A 23959-nucleotide genomic window follows, 5' to 3' on the forward strand; every position below is an offset into this window, starting at 1 on the left:
ACAGGAGGATCACTATGAATCTGAGCTGCCTAATGAGATTCTGTACCAAATACATTATAAATAAATAAATAAGTTAATTAATTCTCATTGACATAAGATGATTGTCTTATTTGGATGCTGTCCTATGGCTTCTGCATTGGTTCACATGGCAGGGACCACATCTCAGAACAGAGGTGATCTCAGTTCTGGCCATCATCTTTCATAGATCATTTGTCATGATAGCAACTGGACTTACACCTGAGCTGACTGAAGAAGCAACTCCTATCAGTAGAGTTTACCTTCCCTCATTGAAGGTAGATGATTAGCTTACTTCCTGAGAAATTTTATAGCATATTTGTGCTTTTTGCTTTAGCCATTTAGGTCATTAGTCACATGTGATTTTTTTATTCTGCCATGAAATATGAAAAACAATTACAATTTTATTGACAGGATAGCTCTGGAGATGGTAAACAGTTAAGCCAAGCCTGAGAACTATCTTTATAATAATCAAAAGAGATGGAAGAAGGAAGAAAAATGGAGGAGATTAAAAAAGTCCCCCAGAACTAGTAGAAAGTAGAGGTTCTTTAAGCCACTGACAATATTATAAGATGATATAAAGAAAAGGCTGTGAGAGATTTTACTTTTATATTCTACCAACCCTGTATGAGATCATTATTGAATTAAAACATCTTCATACTCCAGTAGGGATGGACAGTTTAATGTCTAAATTTGTGAATAGGAAATAGCAAGTCCTCCACCAAAGTATGTGAATGAGTAAGAAAATTTCATCCTTTGTGATTTGTATTTCTATGTTTAAGTCTTATTTGTTAGCATAAAATATGGCTTAATTATGGATGTGAATGACTACTTTATGAAGATAGAATTTTAAAAAGTGTTTATTTTAAAGACAAAGACACAAAAATAAAATTCCAAAACAATATGATAGGAGGATAACAATGGTTACTACATTACATATTATTAGAAGATAGAAATTTGTCTTTTGTTCTTGCTGATGTTTTTCTCTTTCCCAAGCTAAGAATGCAGTTGACATCCACCTCTCTTTAGGTTTTTGTTTGCAATAGTTTTGGCTCAGTGAGAATCATGTAAACATTAAGGGTTATAGATGCAGGTGCTTGGCATTTAACAGTAGAAGCTGTGGAATTCAAGAAGAGGGGAAGATATGAAATGAAAGATAGGGTGGGGATAGGGGTATTGTGGAGATGGATTTCTATGCTGAGCAGAAATTCTAGTATCCTGGATTAGGAAGTCCCAAAAACTGTGGGCTTGGGAGCTACAACACAAATGTCCTGTGCCTTCAGACCTCATGGGCATGGACAGTGAACTTACTGGGGACAGTGTGTGCAGAGGCATAGAGGACTTTTTTCTGACTTCTACTAGATACGTTCTGGGATCTCATCAAATATGGAGAACCGAGAACTGTATTAAGAAATGAGATTGACTTTCTCCCTACTTGAATAGTTGGGTGTTCAAAGATAAAACTGTTTAGAGTAAATATTAGTGTCACTCTACTAAGCTTCAATGGTACCATCTGTGAAAGTACCTGCATGGGCAATGACCCACTCATAACATAAAACAAACAAAACAATTATTCACACAACATGAGAACCAGATGTGACTTGTATGCCCATCCAGTCCTCATTCTTCCTCGTTAGATTAGGAAGCTGTTATGCTTTGTGTCTAGTTGTGCCCCCAAAGCCTCACACAGTCATGGGGTGGGGACTTCTAGAATTTGAGATTAACTCATGACCCACTGGGATTATGGATCTTAGTACTGCTGGGATTATGAAATTACTTCCTCCAGCCTGGGGCAGGTAGCCTGAATGCAATTTAAGGGAGGCAGACTTTCTCTCTGTAGCCATTGTTGCTGCTATTCCTCCATTTTTGTTCTCTGTTCTTTGCTGCCTCCAGGAACTGCAGCCCTCTGCCATGTGCCACACTGCCTTGGAGCCAGCTGAGTATGGACTGAAACCTCCAGTAATTGTGAGCTAAATAAACCTTTCCTTCCTTCATTTTGGGTGTCAGGTATTTGTCCCAGCAACAAGAGAAGAGTAACAGAGATAGAAGCTAAGACTGAAGGTATGAAAGTCTATGTTTCAGTTTGTTGGCCCAAAGCCAGTGAAGTGTTGAGGCAGGAGGCTGACTCTCAGTCGGTTTTTCCTTCTACCACGGCACTTAGAAAATTCAGAAAAGATTGAGGATACAGCTCTGAGGTGGCCACAGTCACTTAACATGTTTGAGGCTTTGGGTTCAGACACTATACCCCCCACCTCAAAAAATTAGATACTTCTGTGGCAATTAAAACACTTCTTGTACCATGGCCATGATGACCTTTTCCAATATAAAAACTCATTTAAAATGAAATAAAAACATTCCCATTCAAACTGTATAAAAATATAACTCTGATAATGGAAGTTAAAACAAAACAACCATGGATTTTTCCAGTTGCTTCCCCAATGACCTGAAAGGTTCATATTCGTTTCTGATAATAAAACACCCCTTCAAAGGCACTTAAAATATAAATATATGTATGTATGTGTGTTAGGTGCACATGTAGAAGTGTGTGAACTATCAAACACAGGGTGGGAACTGCTTGTGAGGGCTGTGCATGAGTGTGTGTGCCTATATATTAAACCTACTTAATAGCGAAATAAAAGTTATTTATAATTTCTTATTGTGTCTTTCCTTTAAGGGTCATCTTATCTAATACCACCTCTATGCTAACATTTCCCTGTATGTAGACTTGTCTAATCTATTGTCCCACTTTCTCATTCTTTGGTCTTTGTAAACCAAAAGCTTCTTAGTTCTCTCTCTGAACATCTCTGTCAAGGAATACAACTGTTCTCTGCAGAAGAGCCTCGCTCTGGCCTCTGGAGCAGTCTACACTCTTATTCAGTTTTGAGAAGTCCCGGGTAACCTGTTGGTCAAGCAGCTGTCCCTGGGTGGCTGTGGGTTCCAACTGTGCTCTAAGTGGGTCCAGAAAGAAAATGTGGCCAGTGGCCAACTCCTGTCCTTTGAATCCTTGGAATGCCTCATCCTTGGGAGATGCTATATCCCTGGAGTTTGTCCCTGCTTGTCTGCTGTTGTTCAGCCACCAGTTCAGATGTTCCTGTAAGACTCTCTCTGCCAGCAAGGCCCATGGCGAATGAGGATAAACAGCAGCACCATTAGGACTCCAGACACCAGGCAAAAGGCAATGGCAAGGATGATCCTTAAAACTGTAGGAAAATAGAAAAAGCATTAGTATAAAATTAGTGCATGGAGAAAACACGAAGGTTATACATGCAGGCTAATTTCTGCCTTAATTATAAACCTTAGAGGAATTTCTAAAAGCAGCCTTGATGTCAGTGTGAGGTAAAGAGCACAGGAGCAAGAGTCAGGAGGTGACTGCGGTTCCAATTCAGCATGTCAGTTGGTCCTCGGGTCCCAGCTCCCCTCTGTAAAGTGAAGGTAATTGAAAAGTAATTCCAAAGTTCTCTTATAGTGCTCACTTCATATATTTTTCTATAGCTACATTACTACTCAACTACAATCAACTGAAACTAAAAAAATGGGAACCTTTCTATTTTCGAATTTGATTTTCAAGTTAGTCTATTTTACATGAAAAACCTTGAGCTTACATTCACCATAGGAAGCATTTTTAACATAATTGTGCCTTATTATTAATTTCTCTCAATCTCTTTCTCTATCTTTGTCTCTGTCTTTCTCTATTCCTTTGATAATTAGCCATAAGAAAATATGTAAGGGTCTTTTAAAAAATGAGATCCTAATTCATTATTTCATTCAAAAAGTTACTCTTTCTATACACACCCTCATCCACTCTAATATACACATCCTAAATACCTGTGTATCTCATATCCAAATGTCTACATTTTCATTGTAAAAATACTGGGTTGCTAATTGGCTTAGACAATGGGAGAGTCAACATCTCTGCAAGCCCTATTGGTCCATGCAACACAGATGAAAATCACTGACTTAGCCCAATGTCATTATGGGAGAGAGGAAGCAAAAGACAAGCAGGAAGATTAGATAATTTAGTTGATGTTAATCAGATAATCTTATTTGATTTAAACATGGGATTTTATCAATCTAGTGATTTTTAAAAAGAATCTACTTGCAAACGACTTCCAAACTTTTCAAATATCAAGTCTGACCTCTCGCTCAAGCTCAAGACTCTTAGATCTTATAGTCTCCCCTTATCCCCAGCTTTACTTTCTGCGGTTTCAGCTACCTGTATTTGTCAATTATTCTCTGAAAATAGTAAACAGAAAAATTCCAGAAACAAACAATTCTTAGGTATTAAATAATGCACTGTTCTCTTATTTTATGTTGTATGTGGTTTATATCTAGACGTCCTCCAAGAGCTTTATGTGTTCATAGAGGGGGATTTGAAAAAGAATTGGACAATGTGGGTACTATAGCTGATACTGTTAGGAGGTGGAGTCTGGTCAGAAAAGGTCTCACTGGGGTTGTGACCAGTAGGTGTCAATCTTTCTTCCTGGTTCCTCCCTGCCTTAGTTACTTTTTAATTGCTGGGAGATGATACCCAATATCCCCTAAAGTTAAAAGAGGAAAGATTTCTTTCATCTCATAGTTTATAGAGCTATCAGCTCATAGTTTGCTGGTTTCAAGGACAGGATGGTAGAAGGACATGTCAGAGGAGAAACAGTCCATGGCAGAGGAGGTAGGAAGCAGCAAGCAGCAAGCAGCAAGCCTCCCTTTCCCTTTTATTCCATTCAGACTATAAGATATTTGATTGGTGCCAGCTACCCCATGGAAGGCCTTCCCGCATCCACACCCAGAACTATGATAAAGGCTTCATGGAGTAATTTAGTTATCATATACCCTTAATCCACATTCACATACCTTAGATCCAGCCACCTCTGAAAAGCTCTATCTATGAATGCATGAGGTTTTGGGGGCACCTACATACAAGCCATAACATTCCACATTGACACCCCAAAAGACTCACGTACATCTCTTAATGCAAAATACATTTAGTCCATCTCTAAGAGTTGAAAAAATCCTAACAATTTCAGTATTTCTGAAAAGTCCAAGTCCAAAGTTTCCTCTGAGATATAAAGCAGAACACTTAGCAGTAAGACTCTACAGAAATGAAAGAAAGTTTAACATTTCCAGTGTGCAGTGGCACAAGGTTAATATTCTTACTTCAAAAGGTACAAATAAAGGGATAGAACAGAATAGGACCAAACCTAGGCCAAAATCCAGCGGAGCAAACATTAGATCTTGCAGTTCCCTGTCCAGCACCTGGGGAAATCTGTGGAAGGATATGAACTCCAAAAGAATTGGAGTAGCTCTGCCTCTAAGGCAAAGCAGTTGTGATTCTCACGGCTTCTATCTTGGCTGGTTTTGCTTACTCCTTGTGACCTTCTATGTAACTGGCTTTTTCAACCTTATGGAGTCTCTGTCGCACCTTCAACTTCACACTCAGCTTCACAAACTGTCCTCTCAGGGGCACACTTCTTGACCTTTTATGCCTTTTTTTTTCAGAACTGGGGATTTAACTCAGGCCCTTGCACTTGCCAGGCAAGTGCCTATTCTACTGAGCCATCTCCCCGGCCTATGCCTTCTTCTTAAATCTGGGTGGAAACTTCTCTGATCCCACAACTCTTGCATTCTGCATGTGCCTACAACCAGCACCATGAGAGTAGCTCCACCAGGTCTGCCACCAGCTGGAGCAGTAGCCAGGCTTTCTTCTCTCCTGGCTCTAGGAGCCAAGTGCCTGGATTGCTGAGTGCTATGAATCAAATCATGAGAAACAAATTCTTTAGGCCACCACCATTGTGGAACACAGTGTTTTGGAGCTCTCTTCTTAAAATAGTCTTTACCTTTGCAGTTTTGAGGTTGCAAAGAGTGGAGTCCTACTGATTCTTATGATGTGCTCAGGCCATTTTTTTATATTGTCTATTTCCAAAGTATGCATCTTTTTATTGCTAACCTATTCCACAACCAAATTTTCCTGTGCTTCATTTTTGCAGTCCACAGCTTTACTGAAGTTTCCTTTCTTGCTGTCTTAGTTATTTTTCTCTCATTGCTGGGACAAAATACCTAACACCCCAAATTAAGGAAGGGAAGGTTTTATTTAGTTCACAGTTTGTGAAGGTTTCAGTTCATACTTGGCTGCTCCAAGGCAGAGTGGCACATGGCAAAGGGCAGCTGTTCAAGGTGGCAGAGAACAGCAAAGGTAAAAGGGAGGAGCAGCAGCAGCATTAGTGGCTACAGGGAGCAAATCTGTCCCCTTATGATGTAGTCAGGCTATCTGCCCCAGGCTGAGTATAGCACTCACACCCATAATCCTAGCAGCATTCACACCCATAATCCCAGCCCTGGATCATGAATTAATCTCAAACTCTAGAAGTTCACCCTGTAACTGCATGAGGCTTTATGGAGACAACTAGACACAAACCATGACACTTCCCAAACTCAGAACATTTTAAAGAGCTCTTGTAGGCTGTTTGTTCTTGATTTTCAACATACATCTGGCTAAAAGTTCTCAACAGTAGCTGTGCCACCTACTTTAATACTGGACTGCTTTGATATTTCCTCTACCAGGTTAATCAGTTTGCAGCCCTTATTCTCTGTCCCCTGTAATGTCTCTGGACATGAGCAAAAAGTGCAGACAAATTTTTTGTTAAATAGTAACACATATTACATGGAGTCTAACTGCCAATGGAATCCTTCTTCACAACAGAAACCTTCTGAATTTGGTCTTTACCAGCTGTCTTTCTGTCAGAATTCTGATCTGAGCACTGACCAGAATCTCCCATCAAGCTCAGCTCACAGCATCCCAGGGTTGCTTCCTCATCCACCATCCTCTAAGCCTTTACAAATTCTTCTTGCAAGCCAGCTTCTAAGGCTTCTGAGCCACCCTATTCAGAAGCGTTAGGATACTGTCACAGTGATGACACCACTTCCCTGGCATGAAAAATCTGTCTTAATTAAGTTTTCTTTGCTGGCACAAATTACACAGAATCCACAAGTTAAAGGAGGAAAGGTTTATTTAGCTCAAAGTTTGTAGACGTTTCAACCCATTGTCAGCTGGCTCCAAGGTAAAGTGGCAGCAATGCAGCCAATTTGGTTATGCCAGAGAAAAGCTAAACATACTTGTTTTAAATGAAAGGCTGAAAATGCAAAGGTGGGAGAAGTGAGGAAGGAAGAGCACAAACACAAAGCATTTATTGCAGTATAATGTCATAATAGTTCTACTTTATTATTGTTAGCATGCAACTCTGCCTAATTTTCAATTAAACTGTAGTGTATGTATGCACAAGAAAAAAAAAGTTGTATAAACAGAGTTCTGTAGTATCTGTGGCTTCAGATATCCAATGGGATCCTAGAGAGTATACCTCATGGATAAAGGGGGCTGATGTGTTTTTCTTGCTCACCTAATAGACATTTTGGTGACAGGAAGTCCCAGGTTCCATGCCCCAAGCCCCGTCTTCCTCACATAGTAAATCTTCACTCCCACAGGCTGCCTCATAACACTTGAAAAATTCTCCTACTGGTTCAGGACAAAAGCCTTTGACTTATCCTCAACTCTTTTATTTTTTTATTTTTATTAATTTTATTGAGAAAGAAGTAGAAATGAGACAGTTTCAAAACAGGTTAGTAGGACAGTTACAATAATTAATACATTGCATATTGTTGTCCTTGTAGTATTTATAGGAAAAGATGCAGACATGATATCTTGTCTAAACACTATTAGTTCAAAACTTTCTTTTCATTGAACTAAGAGAAAGTAGCTATATACCTATGCTATTTTATATATATATATGCTACAAAATGGTCCTTCATTTATGTCCCCCTTTTTGTTTAGTTTTGTCAGAGGTAGGTATTCTATTGCCATTCATATATTATAGGTGCATGAATTCCACAAAGCAATCCAATATAGTCCATTCGTCTATAATAGTAGTGGGTTATCTGCATGACTGGCAATGTCCGAAGTTGTTGACTGAGCCTTTTACAGCTCAGTCAGCTCCTTTATTTTTCTCTCATCCTATACCTGATCTGTCAGGAACCTGTTGGCTCTACCAAAAAAGTGTATCTGTAAACAAATGACTTCTCCTATTCTCTGCCCCTACTCTGTTTGAACGACTATTATTTGTTCAAATAATCACTTTAAGATCACTTCAGTGACATCTAATTTGTTGCCTATCTTCTGTCCTTTCTTCATCACATTTAAAAAAATTATTTTATTTAAAAATATTTTCCTCACTGAAATCATGGTCTAAAAACAATTTTTTTAAAACACAGATTTTAAATGATTTTAGGCAAAACCATACCACTTTTCTGCTTAAAACAGAGCCTGCAATCGATGATCATTTTAAGCAGAAGAAAACCTAACATCCTGATGGTGACATCTTAAGAGGCTTTGCATTCCCTGGTCCCTAATAGCCCCTAAGATTTCATTGTTTCCTCACTCCCTCTTTGCTGGCCACATAGCCCTTCCTGCTGTTCTTCAAACATGCCATGCACAGTTCTCTGATACCCTTCACACAGGTCCTTACATTGTCTTTCTCTTAATTTATATGCTGAAATCTCATTTCCTCAGTGTGGCTTTGACATATAAAAGTGCAATTCTCACCACCCTCTAGTTTGGCACTTAGGAACCTCATCTTCCAAAACACTTATTTATTATATTTTTAAATTGTTTTCTGTCTGTGTCTTCTTTTAATTGAGCATAAGCTTTAAGGAGGTAGGAACCTTTATGCTTTTTTGTTTATAGATGTCTCCAACCACTTAGAATAGCACATTGGACATAGTAGATGCTAATAAATATTTGTAGATAAATAAATGACATAGAACTCAAAGGTTGCCAACTTTAAGGCTAATGTTTGGATATTTCTGAACTGCCACAAGAAGGTGAATATTAGTAAAGTTGGGCCCTGGGGATTGTGTCACTGGGACCGCTGATGGAGTTAACATGAAGTTTGAGAGAACTGAATAGAACTGAAGAATAGACTGAAATAGAAATGAGAGATAAAGATAGATACCAATGATTCTTAAAAATTGTTTTTCATTTCTGAATTTCTTTATTTAGAAATTTGTGTGCAATTCTTATTGGCTATGTTTTCATAGCAGTTCCATGGGATATACCTTTCTTTTATCTTTCCTTCTTCCTTTCCTATACCTACAGTAAACATGAATCATGTGCCTGGCAAGATGCTTCAGTTCTATAATCTCTGCTCTTGAGAAACACACTGAGTAGTGGGAGAACCAGACAGACAATTATGATATAGTGTAATAAACACTGACGTTGATTCTGACGTTGCCAGTCCTACGGATAACCCACTACTATTAGGGACTACTCGACTATATTGAATTTTTTTTGAATTCACATACCTACAATATTTAAATTGCAATGAAATTACCATCTCTGAAAAAACTAAACAAAAAAAGGGATATAAATGTGATAGTTTTTTTTTTTTTTTTTTTTTGTGGAACCGGAGATTGAACTCAGGCCCTTGCACTTGCCAGGCAAGTGCTAATTCTTTTGAGCCATCTTGCCGGCTCAAAAAGAGGATATAAATGAAGGACCATTTTGTATCTGTATATACAACATAGTTAGGATAGGTGTACGCTACTTTCTCTTAATTTAATGAGAAGAAAGATGTGTACTAACAGTGTTTGGACAAGATATCATGTCTGCATCTTGTACTGTGAATAACCACTATGAAGACAATAACATGCAATATATTAGTTATTGAAACTGTCCTATTAATCAGTTTTGAAACTGTCTCATTGCTATTTGTTTCTCAATAAAATTAATTAAAAATAGAAAAAAATGAACACTGAAGTTGAAATATAAATAAAACAGGCTGTTCAACAGAAAGAAAGTTGCAACCAATAGAGTATATTCTATTAGGAATAGAAAGAGTTTGGAAAATAAGAGATATGAGTTGCCTTGTAAGATTAGTAAGATTTTTCCATTTGTCAGAAAGAGTTGCACAAAGGTAGGTTTGGCAAGTAGTGGCCACTTGCACATGTGACTGGAGCATAGGCTTCAGCATAGGCTTAAGTGAGGCTAGATAGGTAGACTGGGTTTGGGTTTCAATGGGGCAAATAAAAGTAATTAGCAATTACTATGCATGAAAGTCACATGGCCTACTTGTCTTAAAAATAACTGTTGAAAAGATTCAAAGGTGGAGATATAGTAGGCATAGAAAGGAGTTATTGAAATACATATTTGATAATATTCTGAAGGCATAAAACTGGAGTTGTGGACACAGGAACACAGATGAGGGACTTCAAGAGACACTCACAAAGTAGAATTGATAGGCAGTAGTGACAAACTGAATATATTGATGAAGACGAAGTTGTGGGTAAGAAAATCTCATGGGCTCTTCCTTAAATGACTGCAAAGATGATTCAACTATGAATTGGGGTTGGGATTACAAAGCCTGGATTGGTTTGGAACAAGGAGATAATAACTATCATCTATGAGTGATATTAAGATAAATTATTGTCCTGATGGAGATGACTGTAAATAGCTGGAAAATAACAGGTCTATAATTCTACACTTAGATTGGAAATGAGCATTGTTGATGTAGAAAACAGAGCGCTTCCTATACTGGCTCGTGGTGAATGTGGAGTGAGGAAATCAAGGGTGGGGCTCCAGGATATGATCAGTTAGGGGTCCGAAGGGAGGCATCTATCCAAGTGAAACTGGCCAAGGGGAACAAATGAAAGACATAGGGAGCACTCGCTCTCTACTTCTGATTTTTTTTTTTATTTTTAAGCTATATTCTTCTTGGTACTGTAAAAGATTTTAGGAGTTTGACAGGGCAATATTCTAGATTCTGAGAAGAGAGAGTGCAGGTATTGACTGAAAAAATATATCATTATATGGGAACAAACTGATACTGAAGGCAGTGTGAATTTTGAAAACTATGTAGGCAACTCTTTTGCCATTAGTCCAAAGGTCCTGACTGTCCTACTTCTTCCCCCTTTGAATAAGTGTGTGCCCCTCTTTCACTCACTTGAGCTCATGGATTACTACAGTAGCTGCCTAACTGCTTCCACTGCCTTAATAGACTTTCTTCTCTCCAATTCATTCTTCTTGGTGAAGTCAGAGTCTTCCTCAAGCCAGAAGCCAGTTACAGCATCAGACCTCTGTTTGAAACTGTTCAAAGAGCAGAACTGTTCAACTCAACACGCAAAGCACTTAACGTTGCCTCTCTAGATTCAACCCTTTGTACACATCAGAAAATTTTCAGTCTCTAAAATACCCATGTTGTGTTTAGCTTCATGACTTCAACATGTTCTCCTCCTTGCCTATCACTTTCTCCTTTCTCCTCACCATTCACCCAGTTAGTTCCTTTTCTCCAACAGACTTCCATTCAAATATCGCTCCACTGGAGAAGCCTTCAGAATTAGGCAGATTATTCATTCTCACTGTTGCCTGTATGGCCTTCATATATACTTTGTACCATACTTCACAGTGGAGGCTTGTTTAATGTTTAACTCCTACCTTCCTTGTTTGTCCTCCTACCTTGTCCCCTCAGGTCTACAAGTCTTGTGGGAGCAATCTGCTTCTCTGCTGCTGTTTCCTCCCCCAGACTTAATGCCTGGAACATAGGCACAGGCTGAGTACGTATAGGTGCTCAGTTGTTCATTAGATATTGATGTATCTTGAATCACCAATCCTATTTTGGGAAATTCCCTAAGGGAACAGTGCACAAAGTAGTACAGTATAGAAAAGAAATATAATAGGAGCAAGGTGTAGGACAGTGTACTGTTGGATTCTGGGGGCCCTGCTATTTGTGACATTCACACTCTGAGATTCATTTTTCTTTGTAACATGTGAAAGTCTTGTTTCACAGAAAAAGAAAAGTTATTACTGTGTTAGACACTGGTGACTTTCAAGAGAAGTTTAAAAAGATAAGAATAGACATACTTTTACAGAATAAGTAATAATTGAGAAGGAAATATGCAAGTAAAACTAGATGGGGTAAATCATTAGGTCAAGCAAATTAGGATTCTGTGGAGATGGAAAGGAGATTTGAGGAAGGAGGGAAAAGGAAGGGCAGGGACATGAGGGTGCACATGATGAAGATGCAATATTTGCATGTACCAGTACCCCAAGATGGATGCAATCACTATGTGTCCTGGTCACGTATCTACTAATAAAATTGTTTTTAAAAATGAGTACTGAAGGGAGTTAAATGGGGCCAGCACTTTTTTTTTAAAGACAGGGTCTTGCTGTGTAGTTCAGTCTGTAGCCCAGGTTGGCCTTAAACTCATTGCAATCCTCCTGCCTCAGCCTCCATGGTGCTGGGATTACATGCGTATACCATCACACATTGCATTTGCAGGTGTTTTGAAGAGAGGACATTTGGACATTTGGACATTTCACAGTCATTACAGAGATAGAAAACAAAGCTATGCAAGCCACTCAAAGAAGTCCTGAGGAGGCTGTCAGGATGGATCACACTCCAGTGAGAAGAACAAGTCTGTTTAAGGAGGAGTGTGCTTCCCTGGGGAACAGCAGAAGAGGAAGGTTAAAGGTGCTGATGCATTTTGAGGTGGTGAGAAGAGAATTTAAAAGAGTAATCAACGGATTATGCTGCCTGGTAAAATAAAGAAGACAAAGTGGATCCTGAAGTTTGGGGGAAATGAAAATCTTTTCTGCAGCAAGTAGGAAGATGGTCTAGTAAGAGTGAGCGCATTTACTAAGCAGCATTGAAAGACTCAGCCGAACCTGGAATACAACTTTGAACCTTCATAGTGTGAAAGGAGGACAACAGGCTTGCACTTTAATTTTCTTCATCCCTGCTTGGCAGATCAGAAGAAAGCAAAATCATGTGATTGATTTGATTTGCGGTTGGATCCTGGTGTCGTGGGTGGGGTGTGGGTTAGGTCCTTGTTGTGAGAGTTCTCTTGGTTGAGGGCAGCAGTGGGTGTGGGGTGAATTACTGTACTGCATACCATGGCAAGTGCCAGTGTCATCATGTTTGGACAGTGAGATATGGCAGTGAGAAGGTGATGGTCATACAAGTGAAGAAAGGTCATTTTACTTAGATGGTTTCATCTATGAGAGATAAATAGTGGTTCCAGAAGGGATATTAGTAAGCAGGGGCTTTTAACAGCAGTGGACAAACAAGACAATGTCATGATGACTATGCCAAAAACAGATGTAAAACATGCAGACATGTTGGCATGAGCCTATGTGCCTATATAGATGGTGATTTGCATCTTTACAGAGCCGACCCTTTTGAGCACCATTCCTAGATACTCTCCTCTATTTATTGACAACTGAGTTTCAGGCTGCTGATATCTGGGCCTAGTCATGAAGAATTCAGGTCAAGTATGAAACGGTCAACATATATTCAATCAGTAAACACTGATAGAAGGCACCAGGTTTTGCTAGAAGAAGATTCAAAGAGGAAAAAGGTGTGAATCCTGCTTTGCAGAAGCTCCCAGTTGAATCCTGGGCATGTGAATATGCACTGTAGATTTTCAGCTTTCCAGACAGAATGGGGGAACCTGAACCTTTTTCCTCTTATGATATAATTATAACTAGCTATGGAGGTAGGGAGTAGGGTGACATTAATGAAGAAAGTCTGACAGTGTTAGTAAAATTCTAGAATTAAAGAAGCATTTTGAAAAACCAAACTTTATTATTTTCAAGTAATATAGCATTTACAATTACATTTTTTTTGGCAAAGACTGCAGTTAATTTAATTGATATGATCTGGCTTATTTTGTCTTCAGACTTGCCTGTAGCTGAAGTATTGCTTATAATTGTGGGGAAAATTTCATGGGGAGAAACTCTCAAAAGAGGTAGTCTGCCAAGCATCTCCTATATGCAGGACATGTCCTGTATTTAGTGTTTTTTGGGGGTACTGGGGATTGAACTCAGGACATTAGGCTTGCCCAGGCAGGCGCTTATGTCCTTGAACTATCTCTCCAGCTGTATTTAGTGTTTTTGTCTTGCTTCCTATATTGTTTTTTTCAGAGCACCCTGTATGTCTTGTGTTTTACTTTTTGTCATTAAATTACAACAATTCACCAGATAGATCTATTTTTCAAATGCATCAGAGACTCCTACCCTTTTATTTGGTAAATTTGGCAGGCTTACTAAAAAATAATTCAAACCTTCCAGCTTTCCAGACATCAGTGAACTCTAAAAGTAGCTATGGTCACTCAGCTCGGTTGTCACTTACTGCTCAGGAATTTACCAACATTGAATAACATCCAAGTTTCTTGAAACTTTCACCTGCTTCTAAGCAAGACTAGATTCAGGAAGGAAAGGTAATGAATTACACATTATCAAGTAAATATTTATTGCGCACCAATCGATTCCTGGCCTGTGCACTTCTATTGAGGCCAGGTAAAACAGAAAAAATAACAGATGAAATTCCTGCTTATTTATGGAGCTGATATGTTGTTTTAGTAGAAATGACCCCTTGAATGCACCCTATGGGAATCTCTTTGAAGTGCAAAACTTCTGTGGAGTTAGCTCCCCTATCCTTCCCAGCTTGTGTTTGGTAAATGCCTTTCTAGTACCTTGCAATACATTATCAGAAACCTTGTCATCCAGCCTGATTTCACAATGCAGCTGTTGCCTCTTCATTTGCTCTCTTTTCCTAGAAATCTGGGGATTCTTGTCCCATTGCAACCTGTGTTATTCTGTGTGATGTACATCTACTTCCACACTACCTTTTGAACTTCTTGTCTTAGTGAGTTCCATTATTTATTTTTATATTTCATACTGCGGATTGAACTTTGCATTGATATGTATCCCTAGTCTTTACTTACTTTTTTTAAATTTTGAATGCTGGGGTGTGATGATACCCACCTATTTTTTCAGCACTCCTGAGGCTGAGTTAGGAGGATCACAGTGATATATTGCATAGCAAGATCTTATCTTAAATTTATCTTTTAAATTATGAGAAAAGTTTTTTTTTTTAAGTTGAACTTGTGATCTTCCTGCTTTAGCTTCTTAGAGTTTTGGGATTACAGAACAAGTTCTAATTTAAATAGACAAGGCAGACCCATTCAAAGTTTAGCCCTTATTTGAAGTAAGTTCAAACTACATTTTCACTGCAACTTATTCATTTAAGCCAGCCAAATACTTTTACTTTATATTAATACACTCTTTTCTGTTACATTAAAACAAAATGCCCAAACAAAGAGAGCCCTTGAAAACTTCCTGTAGGACTTTTATTCTAAGTAAATACACACACACAAGCTTTCAAAGTTCATTATAAAAGTAATGCCTTTGAACTTCCTAATATTGACTTTATTCACTATTTTACATTTAACTCACTTCTAGAAGAAAGTTACAAGCATGAATGATCATCCCAACAGTTATTTCCTTGGAAAATAACACAGAAAAGCACATCAATCAATGTCTCATGTCAATCATGTTATGACGAACCAGAGAGGGAATGCTTTTGGTATAGATTCTGGGATGCAGTAGGAACAATTTCTGGATACTATCTTATCTTTATTCATAATGGAAACATAAGTTGGTGTTCTCTAGCTATGCTGCATCTGGCACATGGCGAATCTATAGGGCCCTAAAGAGTGTCATTTAAACGTGATTGCTTCTTCTACTATGAGCAGTTTCAGTTGGATGTATGAGTTTACTTAGGTTTTCTGAAGGTACCAGAATATTTGTCCTCTGGGCAGATTTCATAACCACATTCTTAGCATCTCAGTAAGTTTTGAATTTGAGGCACTTAGGACATTCTTACATTTCTAGTTCTGTTCCAGTTTGGTATGTGTCATTGTGCATCGTAAGTCAACTTTATTTAATTAATTTATTTATTGTATTTTAGTACAGGGTCTATAGGGTCTCACTACACAGATCAGACCCGTAGTGATCCTCCTGTTTTCAGCCTCCTAAGTGCTAGGATTACAGGCAGGCACCACCATGCCTGGTCTCAATCACTGTTTTAGTGCACTCCAGGAGTGAAGCCAGCACGGCAGGCTAGAGATCAAACCCCAGTCACTGAGCCAGCCTAAGCAGGGTCTTTAGTCCACTGAGCTACCTGGCTGGTGCTTAAATCAACTTTAGATTCACCATCTAAAGTACTGTGCTTTAGGAGAAAGCCATGTAGTGCCCACCTCTCTGGTATGTTGTAGCTAAACAGTTAGCTCTCGTCCAGTTACTCATTTGCTATGTTGCATATATTCCAAGAACTTCTGTATGTATTACAAATATCAAATTGTTCTAGAAAGCTTGATTTTGGTTTCCTTAAAAGGAAAGCAAATATTCTGGAGGCAAAAGAATACAAATAAGCATTTATTTTTTTAGTTCTATGTAGTATGTTTAAACTTAAAAATGAAATATGGAATAGCATCACATTCCCAGTGAAGAAAATTTTCAGTTCCCATCACTGTATTTAATCTTTCGCCTCTTCTTGACAGAGGCTGGAACTGTTGGATAAATTGGTATTTTGCTCATTTTGGGACATATTTTTGGAAAAGGACTTTCCTTTTTCTTAGGATTAAACCCTAGATTACAGATTTCCTTTGAAATCTGTTCCACTTCAGACATTTCAAGTACTTCCTCCTCTAATTCTGCTCAAGCAAAACCTGGAAACTTAAATGATGAAGGGTGCTATGTAACCAATCAGGGAAGCCCCATGAACTTTGACCTACTTTTATACCTGATAATATTTGAAGTCCTTTTATATTAACACAGAACAAAGAAACAGACACACAAAACAAAGAAATTAAGGTTGTGGTAATTCTAGGCAGGGCTAGGCAAAGAGGTAGACAGTGCTTGAGGTTGGAGGAGGGTGTTTTTATATATAATTATCACACAGAACCCACTTCTTTCTTCTAAGTTGAGGGTAACAGCCAAAGTACATTCTCAAAACAGTAACTGCTTTTGGGAAGGGTCTGCTATTTCTGCACAGCTTGGTGTGCATGTGCATACTAATCCATTATGTCCTCAGTACCTTGATGGTTGCTTGTGCTCATGCACTCCGTGGACCAGTCTTGGGGTATCACAGGGGCAACCAGCTCATCAAACTTCTCCAGGGGGCAGCTGTGGGTGCAACCTGGCAGCGTGAGGGGATATGGCTCATGCTGAGTCTCATTCCGGTAGTACATCTCCACAAAGTACTTACTGGTTGGAAAGGCAGAGGAGAGAGCTTGTTAGTTCTGTAATGCTGAATTTCCACTAAATTTGTTAGTTCTGTAATGTTGAATGTCCACTTTCTGCTTGAGCTATACCAGGTCTCTTAAAGGACTAGTGGAAGAACTTACAGGAACAAGATTGCAGCCAACTTGAGTGTGGGATGGAAGACTGGATCAGGTGGAAGAGATTTGAGGTTGGAAATGGGTGGTTTGGTTTATCAGGTAAACCGGGGGATGAGCAGAACAAACAATATGCTTAAAGAGCTGAGAGGAGATGGTTGGGGGAGATGGGCATGTCCTTGATGAGGCTTTGGATGTGAAATGAAAGGCAAATGGGGATCATGGGTTTCCCCTCTTTACTCTTCTTTTTCATGCTTCTCATTTACTCTTTTCTCTTCTCCTTTCTCAATGTTTTTTTTTTTTTAATTCTTTTCCTGATTGTATATCCCCTCTACTTAAATAGGCCATAAACATAGAACTGAATAAGATATGCTCTTGAGTATATGGGAAGACTTTATAAACTATTATTCCCCAGAAAGGTATGGCTATCTATTCAACTCTGGTGTGACATTAAGGTGAGCATCCTCAACTTTCATTTCAACAAAGTTCTATTTGGGGAAGAGCTAGTGGCTTAAATCAGCATTGAAAAAACCAATGTGTGTTGCTTTTAGAAGTTATTTGCTGAAGAGTAGGAGAGAAATTCAAAGGTGTTAGTGAACTTTTTTTTCCCATAATTTTATTGAGAAACAAATAGCAATGAGACAGTTTCAAATCAAATTGGTAGGACAGTTTCAATAATTAACACATTGCATACATTCTTCCTAGTGGTCAATTGCTATACAAGTTGCGGATTTGATATCCTATTTACAAACACCATTAGAACAAATCCCTCTATTCATTAAGAGAATGTAGCTATATATCTATCCTAACCACTTTGAATACACAGATACAAAATGGACATTCGTCTGTATACCCTTTTTTTTTTGTTAAGTTCCATCATTTAAATATTATAGGTGTGTAAACTCAGCAAAATATTCTAAAAGAGTTCAGTAGTCCATAATAGTATTGGGTCTTCCGCTTCAATTATGAAAGTGTTAAGAAACACATCTTATAAGTAAATATTTATTTAGCTAATATGCCTAAATGGTTTGAGTTTTCTTTTGTTTTTGCCATGTTATGAATTGAACCTAAAGACTCATATATGCTAGGCAAACACTTTACCACTGAGCTATATCCTCATTCCTTTTTAATTTTTACTTTGAGATACTGTCTTGCTAAATTGTTTGAGCAGGCCTCCTACTTCAACCTACAGAATAGCTGAGATTGTAGGTGTAGATGTTTTTCCTAACACTTTCATAATATATTAATGAGTACATACTTACAGCTTGGGATAATTTTTCCAGTGAAACATCTTTTATTTCAAGACAATGTGCCTGAGGCTCCATTAAACAGTCCATTGACATTGTGGGTCTTTCCACAGAAAAGTGATACCTCAAAAGTAATTACATTTCCTAGATTCCTTGGCACCTTGGTGAGACCAAGAGTCTTATTTTAGCCAGTGAAAGCAAGTAGAAAGGATATGTGCTCCTATTGGGCTGAGGTGGCTGATAAACCGGTGGTCTTCTCCGCCCTCTCGTTCCTTGCTACAGTCTGCCTGCTGGTGAGCTCAGCATGATAGGGATCCAGAGAGGGAACCCTGGATGCTTGGCTGCCACATGAGAACTGCACATAGAACCTCATGTGGACCTAGTGACCAGCAAACCTGCACTGGCTCTTAGACAAGCGAGAGATTAACTTCTTCTGAGAATGTGAGGTGAGGTTCATTTATACAGAAGCCCAAATTACTCTAAAGTAATACATCTAGAAAGCAGTTTTGGGGGCTCAAAATTGGTTCTAGTGGGAAACATGGAGCTAAGAGGCACATGAGAAATTTGGATAAAATTTCATAAAATGTAAAAATTAAAGAAAGCAATATTTTTAGTTTAACAGATTACTTTATATACCCTGTGGTTTTAAATTTATGTAGTAAATACTCAGCCATAAAGAAGGATAAACTTGAGACATTTTGGATGCACCTTGAGACCATACTCTTAAGTGGAATAAATGAGACACACATATTTAAATACTACATTGTTTGGTGTGAGAAGTTGAAAGTGTAAATAAGAACCAAAATGTATAATAGAAATTGTAAATAGGACAAAACCATTCAAAAGGAAGGGGCAACTGGGGGGGGGAGTGGGAAAGGAAGGAAGAGAAAATAAAAAATGAGAAAAGGATAAAATGGAATCAAAGCTTTGTAGATAAGGAGGGGAAAAGGGGGCAGGATGGGAGAGAAATGTGGAAAAAAAGAATAGACATGTATTATGTATAGGTACAAATTCTCTATGAAGAATGTGATCAGTCAGTGACATAAGTTCATGCCTGGTAAGCACAAGGTCCTGAATTCAATCTCTGGTACAAAGAAAAAAAATCAAAAAATTTCCATAATACTCACACAACATACATTCTTTCAATTTGACTTGAAACTGTCTTATTGCTATTTGTTTCTCAATAAAATTATGGTGAAAAAAACCATACATTCTTTCAGTTTAAATATACTGATAACTACACTTTGAATTTTAACCTTTGGTGTGGTAAAATAGTTTTAAAAATTACCAAATCTGCATATATTAAGTAATCTAAATGATTCATAATCTCAATTTAAAATATAAATAATAACCCTTATAACATTTTCTCTCAAATCTATCTCCCTGGCCCAGTAAGGATTTAATAAACATGTTAATGTGGATTTTTTTTCTCCCAATTTAAAAACAATCACATTTAACCTTTGATAGTTGTCTGGTGTGTCAATGAAAAAAAAAATACTACATAACAACAACCTGACTGCTGTGTGGCCCTAAATTTGGGTATGTGTGTGTGTCAAGGTCTCTCAGTTGAAAAATATTCTACATTTGGTTCATAACCAAATGAATTTCCTTAAGGTAGTGAAAGAAACTGATTCAGTGGGAGAAAATTCTGCAACACCCTAATAAAACAGACTTGGGACCACGGGATGCAGACGGGAGGAAGGTTGGAGAAAGTCAGTAGTCTCTGTAACCTTATTGCGGAAAAGATGGTGCCTACTTCTAGAACTGATCCTAGAATTTTATCTGTATTTGGTCTTCGAATGAACAGACTTCTGCAGGGCTTGCTCTTGAGAGTACATTTTTTTTTTTTTTTTCCAGAACCGGGGATTGAACTCAGGTCCTTGCGCTTGCCAGGGAAGTGCTTATTCCACTGAGCCATCTCCCCGGCTTAAGAGTACATTTTATGTTTTGGGTTTTCTCATTTGTACATTTGTCCTTTTTTTTTTTTTTGCATTTGCTTTCATTCTTTTATTATAAAATATTACAGATGAATGTAACAATTTACACCAAAACTTTCCATATCCCCAAAGGCAATCAATATAAGTGCTATTGTTCACACTGTTATATTAATGTTTCGTTGTGAACTTTGCTTTATTTCTGCCAATATACTGTGATCAATCCATGTAACAGTATGCCAATTTTCAATCTTTTTATATACTGTGTAGTATTTCATTGTAACAATAAACATAGGGTGTTGATCTGTCTCTCTATTGACAGAAACTTGTGTCATATTCCAATTTGGGGCAATAAAAGCCATTAATATAGAGAACACAGTGACAGGTATATTTTTGTGCATACATTTGTGTACTTTTGAGACCAAAATACCAAAACAGACCTGATTGTCTCGTTTATGTGTTTTAAAAAGAAATCCCATTACTCTGAAGTAATATACTTTATTTGCATCAGAGTTTTAGAATTTTAACTTGGGTTTTAGTTTTATACGTAATCTACATTTGTCCTTTTGCTAGTCTTTATTGAGAGGGTCTTCTCTCCACTCTAGTTGCAAGTATTTGAGACCATGATTAGCTAAAACCATATTTTAGTTTTACCTCTTTGTGCCTGAAATCCACTTAAAGGTTCAATGAAGGAATTCACTTCCCTACCTGTGCAGAATGCACTTTCTTTGTTAGTACTGATTGAGAATGAGGTCTCTGTGTTGTTACTTTTCTACTCTACAGACTTAGAGACCCAGAAACTTACATCTATGATTACAACATTTGCGAAATGAAATGCAGGGCCTTGTGATTGAAAAAAATTACTGAAACTTTTTTTTTTTTTTTTTTTGGCAGAACTAGGGATTGAATTCAGGCCCTTGCGCTTGCCAGGGAAGCGCTTATTGCATTGAGCCATCTCCCCAGCCCCTTGAGACTTTGAAGATGGTGCCAGCAGAGCACTGCAAGCAGCATGGGGTCTTCTAAACACAGGGCCTTGTGGGACTGCATGCTCAGGTTGACCCTGCCTGCCTACAGCAGTTGTGAATGCCTGGAGGGGAGAGAATATTATACCTCTGAACCAACTCAGAAGCAAAACTTTTGGATCACTATTTTACCCTGGCCCTTTCTGTGCTTTTAGCCATCAACTCATGGGATCTGGTGACCTTTTTCTTTCCAAAGAAAATACCACTGTCACACCAGATGCAAATTCTTAGTGTGACGTAGTTGATGGTAACAAGTTCTTTCTGTCTGCCCCAGACTACTCCCATTTCAACAATGAAACTCATGGTTCAGGTGTCTCTCAGTGCTAGGTAAACTGAGACATGTAACTTTGACCTTTTTAGGGAGGTCAAGCTAGTCATCAAGGGAGGGTTACACCAGACCACAAAGAAATAAACATTGTTCAGAAGTTGTGCTTTAAGAATCTTGAGTCTGACCAGTACATATGAGTCATTAGATGATGCATGGATATGTTTGAAGTCTTTAATTGAAAAACTATCATTATGTGAACACCAAACAACTTAATTTTTCTCTTGGCATCTCTCAAGCTGTTTTTTTCCCCAAGAGAGTAATTTATGTAATACTTCAATGTTTTAAAAAAGAAAAATGCAATTTTTGTCCTTGGATGCTTCTCTCAAATGTCTCACTTGCTATGTAATATAGATTACTTCTCAATAGAAGACTTCATGAAAACAAAGAAAAAGAGCAATGAGTACCAAAGATATTTCTACCATTCTTCCCTCTGAATATAAAACCAAACATAAGGACAGACACACCCTTTAAACTCACAATAATAATAATAATTGCAAAGCCAGGGAGGCAATGATACTGGCTTTCAAAAGCATTTCTGAAGTACTTACCCCTCCTCGAGGTATAATTCCATTAAGTGACAGGAAGCGTAAGGAGGTAGCATTCCATTGTAAACATCCAGTGCCATTTGCAGGCCACTCACAGTAGTGTCATGCTGCAGAAATAAGGAACAAATCATTTTTGAGCCGCACCTCTGGCTCAGATTTACATTCATTAGGTATCAGAACTTGTAGAACACCACGATGATTTCTGATTCAATTAAATTTCCAATACCCCCAATGACCTGATGAGTAAGAAGGAGTAAGAACTAATTTTGGATGAGCATCTATTGTGTGCTACTTATTGTTTCCATTTAAAAGATGAAGAACGTGAGACCCAGAGAATTAAGTAACCTGCTTACTGTCATGTGGTTCAAAGATAGAATAAAGTAAATTTGAGTCTAGTCTGATGGCTTTAAATCCTGTGCCTTCTCCAGGATAAGTCTATTTCTGCTTTTGCTTATTTCATTGATTTTCATTAAATTTTAAAATATTCTGGAGCACTGTATGCTAACTTGTATTTTTAGTATAATGTTTGATTTACAGTTGTGGAATAGTATATGAAGTCATAAATGTGTAGGGAGACAAAAATACGAGGAGCTAAAGAGTATATCTTAAAAATAGCTGTAAGGTTAAATATTTGCCTCAGAGTGGCTGGAATACACAAGGGAGTGTTTTTGGCATTTACCATTGAGCTAATCTTAGGCAACCCTCACATTCCACATCTGTAAAATGGGGATAATACTTGACAGCCTAGACTGCTATGCCAGCATATAATCCAAAGTGGTGAGAACCAATTTAATAGAGAAAGAAGAAGAGTTACAGATAGGACTCGCCAGAAGTCACTCAACAAATTAGAACTGTAAAACAGAAACTTAAAAAACTGGCAGCATCAGCCAATTGCAGGCCCATCCCTCTCAAGGAAGTACTGTCCCCTGCTCTTTCCATGGGTTCTATATTTAGTGTATTCTGTTTATAGCTATTGGCAAAAAACAAACTTCCCTGTATCTTCCTTAACCCTTTTACACTCTTGCATGAATAACAACATGGCTTTCTTTACCCAAAGTACAGCTTTCCTTGTAACCTGGCTCATCCTTCTTCCTTTCATGCTCTCATCCTAGTTTTAGACCTCATTCCAATTTTTCTGACTAATACATAGCCTTGCTATACTATATCCTGTTTCTGACTTCTAGTCTTGCTATAGTAGGATTAATTCTGTGTTTGCTTTTTAAAAAAGACAAGGTCTTACAATGTAATTCAGACTGGCCTTGAAGTCACAATCTTCCTGCTTCAGCCTTCCAAGTGCTGAGGTTACAGTGTGCACCACCATGCCTGGCTAGGAAGAATAACTTCTGAAATATGCCTCCTATCCTGTGATCCTGCCTGTCTCCCCTGAGAAAATACCTCAGGACTTCTCTCTGTCTCCACTGATCTTCCACCATGCCCCCAAGAAACATGCAGGACAAGAGAGCTTTTAAGCTACCTCCAAGCTCAGATATTCTGACACTTCATATCAGGGATGTCTAGTAAAACTCTCAGTGATGCTAGAAATGCTCTATGTATGGCTGGAGAGATAGCTCAGTAGAATAAGTGCCTGCCTGGCAAGCACAGGGTCCTGAGTTCAATCCCCAGTACTACAAAAAAAAAAAAAAAATCTATA

General features: G+C 38.2%; 1 protein-coding gene across 1 annotated transcript in view; it reads right to left on the reverse strand.

Moving 5' to 3' along the window:
• Positions 1–1984: 1984 nt before the first annotated feature.
• The window catches only part of Acpp (acid phosphatase, prostate), a 52494-nt gene continuing 30519 nt past the window's right edge, over positions 1985–23959 (reverse strand). The window contains exons 9-11 of the mRNA XM_004625018.2: positions 22312–22415; positions 16932–17101; positions 1985–3215 (exon numbers count right to left, since the gene is read on the reverse strand). Coding sequence (XP_004625075.1) covers positions 3097–3215; positions 16932–17101; positions 22312–22415 — 393 coding nt within the window. The 3' untranslated portion in view covers positions 1985–3096. The remainder of the gene's footprint in view (positions 3216–16931; positions 17102–22311; positions 22416–23959) is intronic.

The sequence above is a fragment of the Octodon degus genome, unplaced genomic scaffold (assembly GCF_000260255.1).
Source record: "Octodon degus isolate 3935 unplaced genomic scaffold, OctDeg1.0 scaffold00008, whole genome shotgun sequence".
Taxonomy (NCBI): domain Eukaryota; kingdom Metazoa; phylum Chordata; class Mammalia; order Rodentia; family Octodontidae; genus Octodon; species Octodon degus.